At 34.6% G+C, this 13,924-nt stretch overlaps 1 protein-coding gene across 1 annotated transcript; it reads right to left on the bottom strand.

Moving 5' to 3' along the window:
• Positions 1–12,797: 12,797 nt before the first annotated feature.
• LOC145669935 (uncharacterized) lies at positions 12,798–13,460 on the bottom strand. Its single transcript, XM_081738278.1, has one exon. The coding sequence runs from the start codon at positions 13,458–13,460 to the stop codon at positions 12,798–12,800; it is 663 nt and encodes a 220-aa protein (XP_081594404.1).
• Positions 13,461–13,924: the final 464 nt, after the last annotated feature.

Below are 13,924 nucleotides of genomic sequence, written 5' to 3'. Positions count from 1 at the left end.
CAAATGTACCTGCCATTCGAACTAGTGAAGCATTTTAAAAATTTAGGTCATAAATTATTTATGAACAACTTTTTTACATCGCCACTGTTTGAGGATTTGGAGAAAGAGGGTATCCGTGCCTGTAGCACAGTGAATCCTAGAAGGAAAGGCATGCTTCCCCATATCTGTCCCAAGGATTTGACACTAAAACCTGAAGACGTGGTTTCTTTCAAAGTGATAAGCTTGTCGCAGTGTATTGGAAAGATAAACGGGAAATGAATGTGTTGTCAAGCATACATGACCCACCAGCTGTTGGAAACATCGTAGACGCCGATAGCAATGTAAGCGAGCCTGTTATAATCCATGATTATGATGGGAACATAGGGTTATGTGTTAATATTGTCAATCAGATGAACTTCAGCGATCAAACCAAGTCCTATCAAGTGGATACGCAAGATCTTCCTCCATCTTATGAATAAGTTGATGGTGAATGCCCGTTTCTTGTATAGAAAAGCGTCGATGGATCATAAAGTGTTCAGAAAGGCATTGATAGGAGACCTGATAAAGTTTGGAAAGGCACAGTCGGGAATACCTGCCGAGCCAACTCCTCCAAAGCAGATTAAAATGAAAAGGGAAACTCATATCGTTGCACAATACAAACCTCAAAAAGTGAATAAAACGAAAGAATTAGATCTTGGGCATGTTCACATGTGAGAGGAAAGAGGAATTAAGTTTCTTTTTGTGTTGTGTATGCAATGCATGGACTGATTCTGCATGGACTCGTCATGCTGGGAGGAGCTATACATACTCCAGAAGTAGGGTGGTAAACAAGCAAGACGGAGCACTAAGCAGAATATACCGAAAAGATAAGTGTTTGTATAATGAAATATAATATTATTACATGCTTAGTTTAGATATCGACATAATAATTCTAGGAAATATCACTGGTGTATCAAAGTTTAAGATTGTTTGCATCTATCTAGTGGCCGTTTTTCCAGCTATACAAAATTTCAATCCCAGATTTTAGATGAAAAATTCGGGAAAATCCCATTTTCCTTCTATAAGTGCCCTGGTATTCTTTAGATTTGAATAAACGTACCATAATCTGAAAACCTCGTCCTTGATCGACACAATGCACTACAGAAAGTTTCAAAGAATAAATTTGAGAAGCTGCAGGCCCTGCATAATTTGTGATTCTTGCTTCTGAGGCCAAAAAACTGTAAATATTTCGTGAGTACGATGTGAGAGAACCTTTCTTTCAGTTTTTGTGCGGCAGTCAACTACTTCATGCTTTAACTGTGTGTTGTCGATGGAAAAGAATTTTTTTTGAGATGACTTGAACTCATGTGCAACACTAGTGCCAGTTAAGAAAAATCTTAAAATTCTGTTTGGGACTTTTTGTGAATTTTCACCTCTATATTTTCCTTCATAAGTTCCCTTCTTTGGTAACATTGCAACGAAACTTATGCCATAAAATTGTCACATTTTTTCTCCTAAGAAACAAAGTCTTAACCATATTAATTAGGTAAACAGTCTCTGCTCTATAATTCGTTAACTGAAAGACGACGAAAACGTTAAAAATCGCCGCGCACGGAAATGGTTAAAAATAGTTTGGTTTCACATCTTAGCAATTAACCTGTCAATACCGTGTCAATATTATCACATTTTCGTCCGATCGTGATATGCTTATGTCAGGAACAGAAGCTAGTGTAAACTAATTATGCCTTTTGTATTATGCTCTTTGTGTTGCAGTTATTTCTAATTTAATTGCTGCTCTTTTCAATTACAATTACTCTACGTTAGTATGTGAAAACATACCTGCAACTGTTGTGTGTAAATTTTGAAGATCACACATTTCCCTTTCTTTCAATAAAAGTTGTAAATCTTTCCTTTTATATTCTGTAAAATCTGACAACCGTGCTCAAATGTCAAAATGTACCTTTTCCAGAAAATCCAAAAATGTATCCCCGAACTATTCCCAGATCAATTGATTCATCACACATGCGTATGACATTATTCAAAATCCTCCTTCGTTTCGAAGATAATAATATGCGAATTATTAATCTGAGATAAACATTATATGGGCAGGACCAAACGAGAGAGAAAAGAGAAACTTTGCACGAAGCAACTATAAGGAATGGGACATCTTTGCATGAATTAAACAGGAATACACAATAAGCAGTGTTGCCAACCCAATATAAAGTTATATTTTTCAAATGGCAGTACGTCCGATTATTACATTATGTTGAATCAACATGTCAAAGGAAAACATAAAATACCACTTTTATTATTCAGTCTTGCAAATTAAGGATGTTATAGTACCACAAAGACCCAAAGTTTAGAAGCCTCTAACCACACACAGCACAACGGAGATGCACAGAATAACGCACATCGAAAGTACTTTAGCGATGGATACCATGGCAGTGGTATGACTTATTTTCAAATGAATAGGAACAAAGTTACAAGGGCTTGAAAATAGTAAGTGTTAGTTGTTTGAAAGGCTTCAGTTCGAAAAAAAATGCTGAGATAAGTATCACATTCAGTTACTTGTATGGTTTGTAATTGATGTGTAAATTATTTTACCATTTACATAATTTTGTTTACTATGCCTATTTCTGTTCGTGTATATTGTGCTTTTAATTTCAAATGTTGTCAATTTAGTAGAAAATGTGGAACACAGTTTAAGACTATATGTATCAAACTAACCATAATTAGGTGTACATCTAACAATCGAAGTTCAGCTTATATAGCTGCTTCTAAAGAATTAACCTTTAGAGGTGTAAAAGTGATGAGCCTTCAGTTCATTCTAATACAATCATAATCAAAGCAACAAAAAATCGCAAACTGTATACAATTACGATTGAGGCGAAAATTTTTCACTTCATGGTTTCAAATTTTCGCTTTGCAAAATCGTGCTTTGGCAGGAGCTCAAGATAAGCTTTGCATGATCAACCATTCGAAAATCCATCTTTATATTCCTTATCAGATTCCTTCACTGAAAGCTCCTATTTCCGAACAGGCAGCCAACACCTGGCTCTTACCTCAAACCGTTTATCTTATGGCCTGGTACCTTGATTGAATCCAATATCTCAAGTAGTAGACTATCCCAGTCGTTTCGAACCTAGGCATGGTTAGATACCGTTCCTATAAATAGCGCTACAAGCTCTGGGACTGGTGTTTGCCTGATCAAACACGGTAGTCAATTAATGAAATAATGCCTAAGAATCAAAATGAAGTTTTAATAAAAGTAAGAAAAAAGGAAAGAAAAGAATGCAATTATGTATGATATCTCGTCAGTAAAAGAAACTCTCATTGGCAAATATCTTGAAATATAGAGCCAAAATTCGCCTTATTTATTTTTTATGTAAGCCTTATAGTTCGTAATAAATCTATTGATTATAGATAGATCATCTCAAGGAGCAGATAGATCATTATATAGTTAGATTATGTAATTTCAACCAAAATCCTCAAAATCAGAAACGTTATGCTCTTGAAAGAAAACCATAATTGTAGTAAAGATAAATAGTTATTCTCTTAGTTTCAGGATGTCATTCGTCAAAAACAATTCCCGGAATGAAATCTGAAATGAATATTTTCAACAACTTCCAACAATCTTTGAATGAAAGAATGATGACTCAGTATTAATAATTATCAAATATGGTTATTTACTCTAAATTAAGAATAGAATATTTGATGAAGTTTCTAGTAATATATTTCCTGTTACAAACTACCCCTTTTTAATTGCATATTAATGAAATGTTTATACGCTTATTTTTCTCTGTTTAGTTATTAAAAAGACATCAGGACAAGAAATTCAGTGGAATCTCATTGTTAACTTCCGGAACACGAAATCCACATTACTTGGACTAAGCCACAGGCTCCTGTTCATGATGCATGAAGCGTGTTGGAATTCATACAGTAGAAGCAAAGTGTGGTGTTGGAATAATGCGACACACTCTCATTTATACCTGTCATTTCTAATCCTCAACCACAGAACAAACTTTTGGAAAATGGAAAGAAAATACAATTAATTCTGTTCCTTTGATAACAGTTGAAAAAAAGAGGAAGAAATTCGTTTGTTTTGCTTCAGGGGAAAAATCCGGTATTCTTGTGTTTCTCCATCTCCTCGCACTGTCACACTACGAATATATGTATTTATGTGTTCTATCTTCTGCTTTAGCTTCGCTTTTGTTTCGGAACCTCGGATTTTCTTTTTACAATTTTTTAGATAAAAAAAATAATCCAGCAGGATGAGTCTGCACGCTATCAATAGACGGTTTTCTGTGCTTTTGCTAATCTCGTGAAGCAAAACGAATTTCACTCTACGTTACATTAAATTGAGCTTTGTCACAAATGCAGTAAGTTTATTGAACTATATAGCCAAATATATATATCATTGGGACACATGTGAAATCCCAAAATACACAATTTGTGTTATATGAGGTATTCTAAATTCCTGATACGCTGGAAGAGACAGTTCGAAATTAAATCTATGACTTAAAATCTTTAATAGCACCCAATGTGAAAAATATAAGAATTTAATTCCGAACTTAAAATCGAAATATGGTGATGCTGCTACTTAGGTAAAATATTTTAAAAGGAGTTAAGCAAGTTCATTAGTTTTTAACCGACATCATTGGTTGATTCAAAATGTGCTAATATTGAAAAATAATTTTAAAGTGTCTAAACGTTATGTTTTACTGTACGCTATATGTTATTAAGCATAAAAATCATGTATGAGAGATCGTTTCTACTTCCGTTGTGCTTTATTTTATTTGGTTTTAGTGTCTCACTTTATCACGGATAAAATAATAAAAAAAAAAAAAGATGAATTTCCGTCATCCTTTGGGAATCAACCTTCATGAAATTTTTACTGGAATCATGCCTCAACAGCTCGTAGTCTTTAGCTAATAATATAGTCAGGACGCAGCACTACGATCTTCTGCTGAGCCACCAGCAGTATAAGGTAATGTTCTATGTTTGTACGTAGAAATTTCTAGGGAAAATGTTTTATTTCCTCATCTTTTAAGCATATAGTTCACGTGTAAACAATTTAATTTATGGCTATTATGTCACACTAACGTCTAGCAATCACATTTCCATTAGTTAACAGTGTGTTTTGTCCTCGCCACCAGAAATACTGTGGAATAAAATCTCGCGTGTAAGAAAACTCGCCACTGCAAACCTTACGGTATAATCTCGCTTGGCCAAAACCTCGCAGATCAAAAGCTTTCTTGGCAAAAAAATAAAATAAAATAAAATGAAAAAAATTGCCGCCCTAAAACACGCGGGATGAAATTATGAATTCCCGAAATCTTGCCAGAACAAACTTTGTCATACCATATATTCTGTTCAAAATCTTCAATATATAACAATATATATTCAAGAGCTTCACTTCAATAGCCATCTATTAATCTTACTACGGTTTCGACTAAGGTGTCTCATTTATCAATGTCGTGGAATTCATCGCCTTGTAAATTTCTCGTTATCACAAATTTTTCTCACGATTAATCTATCACGGTGTATATAAAGGCAACATTTTAAGATCGAATTCCTGCGACTTATAAGGAGAAGAAATAAAAACTTAACAAATATAGCTAACATAGGTCCAAAAAATGCTTCTTGAAGATACTAGAAGCTTAAAAGAAGTTTGTACTTGAACACTAATAGACAGTGGTGTTATTCTAATTTTTAACAACCGGTTATATATATATATATATATATATATATATATATATATATATATATATATATATATATATATATATATATATAAAGAGAGAGATAGTAGAAGGGTATGGATAGGTGGATAGATAGATATAGCTCGCTTAGCAAGCAAACCATACAAGGTAGACAAAAGTAGTTTTTACTGGACACTACAAATGACAAGGAGCAACCACACAGATCCTAATATTACAAGGTAGTGTGACAAAATTATGTAGTACTACCAATATCTTGGAAATGAGATATCCAGAATAGATGGTTCTCAGAAAATATTGGAAAGACCTCCATCCAGCAACGGATCAACAACAATTATTGTATGTATGTACCCGTTTCAATAGCTCTCACCACTACACTCGTGTGATCCCAGTAATAATCCTTGATATCTGAGCATTTGGAATTAACAAAAAATGAAATCTTTAAGATGACCTACCGTTGTGCCGGCTAGGCTAAAGAAGACAGGCATGATGAGAAATGAATGAAATGGTGGAATAAATTAAGTGGGTGGAAACGGGAGAACCCCGAGGAAACCCACGCACACGATTTTTGCCTACAACAAAATTTATTTGGAGCGAGCTGGGATCAAACCAGAGAACCCAAGCACCAAAGGTTGAAATTAAGAAAAACGCTTATACGTTGTTCTGAGAGATCGTATGCTTAACCTCTATCTGTAAGAATTTCTAAAACAAACATAGTTAAACTAAAATTTACTGTTCATGCGCATAACTGTGGTAAATTTTACTGTTGTGTCTGGGTGTAACAAACGGTTCTGCGAACTCGAAATATTTTAGGAACCGAATAGATAAATAATAGTCATAAGCTTTGAGGAAAAGAAATCCTATCCATAGACTCTACTTCAGTTAAATTATTTATGAACAGGGACTGTGAAGATTTATTTTTGAACGTAGTGATACATTAGTGTATGCAGGGAAGTGACCGGATAAGCTTTCTTTTTGTTCTTTGTAAAAATTAATAAAATCGCTTATCGTGTTCGTTTTATTGTCCTTTTTTACCGTATGTATTTTTACTTTCGCAGCGTACTTGCAAATTATCATCAGTCATTATTTTAAATGTAAGATATTGTTTAATATATGTACTCTTTTCCAAAATATAACTGCGTACATAATTTTTTAAATGTCCCTTTAATTAATAAATTTTGCAACAACATTGGATGGCGAAAGCTGGTTCTAAATATTGAATAAGGGCTGTATGAGACCTACAAGATAGAAAACATAGGCTGTTCAAGAAATTAACAATTTATTATTTCTAGTTCATTCTTGCAAATAAAAATAATTAGAGATAATGAACCATCATTTTGTAAGGCACGTTCAAAACTTTAAACTATTGTATTTACATTGTCAAACATACTCAGAAAGGTGACAATAACTACTACTCTAGATTTCTCTATTACTCAAATTCGGATTAGGTTTACATCATCATAGATCTTTTACCATAGCATGTTACTTGAGGATGTCCATGAACACGATGTACAGTTAACCACTTCCTCTTCGCATACTATTTTCTCGTTTAATAACGTCCATCACCCGTAGAGATGTCATTTCCTCCCTCTTTTTATCTGTCTTTCCATCTACCACGACACATTTTCTTTTGTCCAATATTCCAACTGTCTTTTCTGCCTCCTTCTAATATCATTTAATGTCGTTTCTTTTCATACCTTCGTATTTCTAATACTTTATCATTCGTTTTCCGTTTGACACTAGTAATTCTCTCCATTTTTCTTCAGACTATTTCGAAAAATCCCAGACTTTTTTCTACCCCTTTTGCGTAGTGTCTATTTATGGTCCTTCAAAATGTGCGGAATGTAATGTGACACATTATTAGCCATTTAAACTTGAATTCTGAAATATTATTCAGTAACATTTCTCAGAGTGTCTTAGAGCATCTTCCCTCTCCAGTTATTATCTCATCAATAGGTTGCAAAACATTGAAGTCAGAACGTTATCATGCATTGCCTTTAACTTTTTACTCACTTCTTTGAGATATAGTTGGATCCTTTCCTACACACTTTTCAGGGTTGAAAGTTGTTTATCTAATAATTTACTATTGGCTTCTAAATTACAAGTGCTTCTGACAAAAAGGAAACTCGAAATAAATGCTCTCAATACAGTAGCGTAGCCAGGATGTGTGTTTGGGGGGGGGGCTAAGTGCTGTTATAGGTACATATGGAAACTTTATAGACAAAGAAATATATAAACATAAAAATATATAAAAAATTACAAACGTCAAAGTACCAAAGTACATTGTCGGACCTCTTTGGGGAGGCCCGGCCCCTCTGGGCCCCCCTTCCCTACGCCACTGTCTCAATATCATTTTTAGATTACTCATCTTGCGGTATTTTCAATGTTACTGATACAATCTTATTTCTTAGTAAATCATATATTACTGACGAGAAGCTAGTAGTCTTTGAATGACAGAGCTAAGCAAGTTTAGGACACAGGGGTCCTCTGGCTTCCAGCCATTCCTAAGTTGGGTTAATCTCTGGCAACTGTGGTTCCTCGGGACGGGAAAAAGAACAAGGAATTAGATTGTGTTGGACGTATGGTAGTTACGTTCAACTCAAGAAGTCCCAACATACCAGAATTGTGAGGGAGACTTGGTCTCTTCAAAGCCAAGTGTATTGTGACAGCCATTCCATTAGCTTGCTAATAAGTAGCGGTGGAGGTAAAAGTAAAAAGTAGCAACCGAAATCAATGCCTGAGGTGATAATCAACACAGGGGAGAGTGGAATGACTGGTGCGTTTCTTTACCACCGTAGCGATTTCATTACAGGTTGTTTTCGTATGAAGCACCACTTCGTTTGTCACAGAGATATCCATAATCTTTGACATTTTCAGTATAAGTGTATTAATACTATATAATTCAGTGGACTATATAATTCACTATATGGACTATATAATGGAGGAAAACTTAATTCTGTTGTCAGCTGTAAACCTATTCTTACATTCTAGAATTATGTTATTTTTTGTAAAATACTTCATCAAACTTTTTGTTAAAAGGGAAGAAAAATAAAAGAAAATGGAAACTAGAAAGCCGTGAACCAGAACAATCATTGTAATAAAATTTTTATTTTGGCTCTTGCTCTGGCTAACCAATGAAGAGAACACTAACTCTAACATAGACTTGAACACGGGTTGGATGGATAGTAGTTCGAGTATGAATTTACTAAACCAAGAAACAACATGTAGCATTACTACTGTAGGCCTCTTTATAAATACAAATTTAACAGCTTGTTTGAAGTTTAAGCTGTAAAAGAACGTAACAGACTATTTTTTCTATTGTTAATAACCTTTTCATATTTCTATATTATCTTGTATTAACTGTATACTGAAAAATAAAAAAAGTAATATATCACCGATTTTGGTAGGAATTCTGTTTTCGAAAGCATTAAAACATTTATTTAAATAGCAAGGTGATACAAATGTATGAATATCGAATTTATCCTCTATAGTAAGGAGTAAAACATACTATCCTGTGAAAAGTGTAAGGAGTAAAATATACTATCCTGCGAAAAGTGTGCTTTTTCTTTTCGTGAAAGATACTACAGTGAAATATCTAAGATGGGCGAGATACGTAGCGAAGAAAAGAAGTTGCAGACTTTTGGATGGTATTGTAATATACTAAATTTCAAGAAAGTAGATCTTTAGATTCCGCGGGTTTGCATATCGAGTCTCCTAACTATGAAAACATTTACAATGCACTTCAAATTCCAATCATTTTAAAAATTCAGCTTGTTTTGCGTAAGTAATTATGACGTAAAGTAAATTGTGACTTCTGTGAAAAAAATTTTCGCACATTGCAACAGGTGTAATTTTTAATTATTCGCCGTATAATCAGCTATATTTAGCTGTAAACAAAATCTAGTATGAGATAGAATAGCACGTTCTATAAACATAAAAATGTGTTCTAGATAGCAGAAAAACAGTCATGTGGCTTGAGTGTATACATTGTTAATGTGATGTTCGTGTGTTCAAACCCTGTAGAAGGTTAATTTTTATACTTTTCACTCGCAGCTACCATAACCCGGAAAGTAAGAATATCACTCTGAACACCTCTTTTGCAACGTTTCACTTTCAGCTTTTGTTAGGAAATATTATTTTGTACCAGCTGGAAGTAAAATATTAAAATTTTTCGCTTTTCTGTAAGTATCCTTTGATCGCAACAAAATCTATCAGTAAATCTCTTTAACAAATATTTATATCTTGCTATCGGCCTACATTTTGAAATTTCAAAAAGATATCTTGTATGTAAATGAATGAAATAATTATATAATAAAAGTAACGTAGGGTCATTTGTTCAAAGACGGCACTCTGAGGACTTTGTTTCTGAATAACAAGAAAATATAAATTTTGAAGAAAAAGTAATTTATTGATTAACACTATTGTTATTTAGGATATCAGAAGATACAAGTTTTATCCACTAACCAGATATCATGTTTGCACAATAAATCAAAATAGCAGGTAGTGGAAAGTAGGCTGTGTTTACTAACGTGTGTCAAAGTTGGCCTACCGACAAAAAAGTTGCTTGTGGAACGATTGTACTCCGATATATGTACTGTAAAAGGACTTAATGTAATAAACAAGTGAAAAATGAAACTTCAGTATGTGCATTCCATATTCCATATACCCACTATAAATCATAACTAATCACCACAAAGAGCACATATTTCAATCTAGCCTCTATCTCGCCCAAAACAGTCGTCATGGAACTAACCCTTACAGGCGTTACACTTGAACCAATCTTTCCCATCAATAGCATTGTAATAATAACGGCTACACTTATAACAATGATTTGTACTATGTTTCCTTGAGATTTCTTTCTTTCTTTCTATTTTCACATATGTTTTACTAGTGAGTATCTTCCTTTCTTGACTGTTCATTTCAGCAACATACAGCATTCAATATTGCAAAATACAGTTTCCACAATACAAATGTACGGCTTACACTAATTGGAACAATGTTGTTGTTGGTCACTAATGCATGCTTCCGACTAAACCATCTAATTACCTGTTTATGTTATGTGCATCCATGAAAATGGAACACGAAGGCGAGCCTTGTAATTTGTACTACATATCATTGCTAGACACATATCTATTAATCTAAATTCACGACATATTCAACTAGATTAACAATATTTGTGGGAGTCGTCTTACCCCACACGGCTTATGCACAGAAGGGGCAATATTACCCCAATCCTTATCATGCAGGAAAAACAAAAGGACATGCTTGTACATTGTCGCATTCAAACAAGGAAGCAGCGCTGTATGATCGACACCTCATCTAATACTCCCTCATATGTATGACTTTTATATAATTGCAGATACGCTTATTTATCTCGAGTTTTTCATCAAGCAGAGAGTTGTCTGCCATTTTTTAGTGGTATTTTTATCACTTAGTTTTGTATTTAAGAGTTTGCAGCAGGATGCTTCCTTTTACCAGCATGGCACTTATGTCACTCAATTTCAGAAAGTTGCACTGCGTGTTGGAACAGGAACCGTTGGCTCCAAATTTCGCTACGCGCGGCGCTGCTAGAAAAAACGTTGCGGATAGGCCGTCTTTAACAAGTGGCCGTCTTTGAACAAATGACCGTAAATATTTCCAAGTGATGGACTGTATCACACAAACGCTGGTTCGTTCTGTAATAGTTCGGTTTAATAATATTATTAATATTTCTTAAAATTCCCAAGTTAAAATAAAATGCGCATTGAATAAAATGCATAATGATGCAGCTATAGGCTACGCGCACACTCTCACACTGCTGCTATACACAGTTTCAACATGCACCTATACCTTGCTTCTTCTTCTTCTACAGCTAACAAGTTACATTGAACAAACATCTTGAAACAAAACTAAGGAATTTAAATAAACAAGTTAGGACTAAACATAGCCCCCACCCTTGAACGATCTAGTTCAAAATACACAAAAGAAATGAATTAGTACATTATTTGAAATAACTGTAAAAATTGAAACAATATGTAAATGGAAAAGTTATGTTACTGTAAGTGGACCTGTGTGCTTGTTTCCTTGCGACACACGACAATTATTAATAAAGTGCTTACAATATGCAACAATTCGCTCAAGTTTCACCAACGATGAACAATTGTCAATAATCGATGTATCAACATGAACATGCATACAAACTATATGTTTTCTTTTCTCTTGGTTGACTAACTTTGAATCCACTGTATACTCATTACACCCTGGGAGAATGGGGTTTTTGAGCCACTCTGGGCCTGAGAACCATACGTAATGTGCAAGTAAGGCAGAAGGTAATAAACCTCGAGAACCACAGACTGCTGGATTATTCTTTGAATTCACTTTGAACCACTTCACTGATGGCAAAAGAGTTTGAATCTTTGATACACAATTCGCGACAAACACTTTTCATCTGTTTGAATCCGAATTCAGCCACGATAACACAACAGTAGAGTCAGAAAAGGCAATTACATCATGCACTTCCAAACGTAATGAATTTAATATGAGATTCATCATTTTAGCTAAGATCAATGCACCACATAGCTTAAATCGTGGCAAAGACACTTGTTTGACTGGAGCAACCTTCGTTTTTCCCATAACAATGTTCACACTCTCTTGGCCGTCTTGAGATACAGACCTCATATACACCACTCCACAATAGGCCTTTTCGGAAGAATCACAAAATTGTATTAACTCTCTTCTCGTAGCTTGAGTGATACTGATACACCTATTGATTTTGATGTTTTTCAATAAAGAAAGCTCTGAGTAGTAATTCCTCCATTTTCTCAAAATCCATTCAGGAACTGGACTGTCCCATTCTAAATTTAGTTTCCAAATTTCTTGCAATAATATTTTCGCAATAATAGTAGTTGGACAAATTAAACCTAATGGATCGAACACCTTTGCACTTTCTGATAAAATGTTACGCTTAGTTACAACTGACTTAACTGACACAAGATTGACATTATACGAAAATACATCATTTGATGTATACCACTGAATTCCTAACGTTTTCACTGAACTACTACTATCAAAGTCTAAGCTACTCGTCGCTTGTTTCAAATGAGAGGGTACGGAGTCCAAAACGTTGGGATGCCCATTTTCTCAGTTCAAAACCTCCTTTCTGCAATAATACGCTGAGTTGTTCTCGTAACTGAATTGCTTCACTGAGTTGGCACCACTGATTAAGTCATCAACAAAGAAGTCTTGCATTCCTACAGCCGCTGCAAGAGGAAATGATTTTTCTTCATATTTCGCTAATTGTTGCAAACTCTTCACTGCTAAATACGGTGCTGAAGCTGTACCATAAGTTACCGTCAAAAGTCTGTAATCTTTGATCGGAAGATTAGGTTTCTCATGCCACACAATTCGCTGGAAGTCTCTATGCTCTGGTTGGATTCTTACCTGTCTATACATTTTCTCAATATCAGCAGTTAATGCATCATTATGTTGTCTAAAACGCACAAGTAATGGAATTAAGTCACACTGCAACCTTGGTCCGACAAGTAATTTATCATTCAATGACACATTAGATGAAGTTTTACAACTACCATCAAAAACTACTCTCAGTTTTGTCGTAGAACTGGAATCTTTTAGCACTGCATGATGTGGAAAATAACACACTTCACTGTTTGGTTTCAGTATTTCACTTTCTGGAATAATCTCCATATGCCCAAGTACCTCATACTCATGCATAAAATCTACATATAATTGACGTATCTTAGGCCTCTTCTTCAACCGACTTTCTACTTGCTTAAGGCGTTTCATTGCCACTTCACGTGACTCAGCAAGTCTTGCACTGTTGTCGCGAAACGGTAACTGCACATGAAACCTACCTGCCTCATCTCTTTGATGGGTCTTCTCGAAATAAATTTCACACTATTTTTCTTCTGACGACATTATATTTTGTGTAGGAATATCTTCCAATTCCCAAAACTGTTGCAAAATTCTTTCACTGTTGCACTGGATATGATAGGTTGACGCTGTGAATTCTTTACGTCGCACTTCATAGTCGCCAATAGAACCTGTTATGCCCCCACAACTGGCCATAACAGCTCTTGATATTTTGTTTACTTGTTTGTTATTTATTGTTTGTGATGACATTTCGTACAAGTTCAGTTTTCTATAAAGTTGGAACTTATACGTTTTACTAAAATGTTAACCTGTTCTAGACCTGCACCAAGCAATATTATAAATTACATTGTTAATATTTACTCTGAATAAGGTAACGC

The sequence above is a fragment of the Thermobia domestica genome, chromosome 14, assembly GCF_964235325.1.
Source record: "Thermobia domestica chromosome 14, izTheDome1.hap1.1, whole genome shotgun sequence".
Classification (NCBI taxonomy): domain Eukaryota; kingdom Metazoa; phylum Arthropoda; class Insecta; order Zygentoma; family Lepismatidae; genus Thermobia; species Thermobia domestica.
This window is presented reverse-complemented; position numbering and strand designations above follow the sequence as displayed.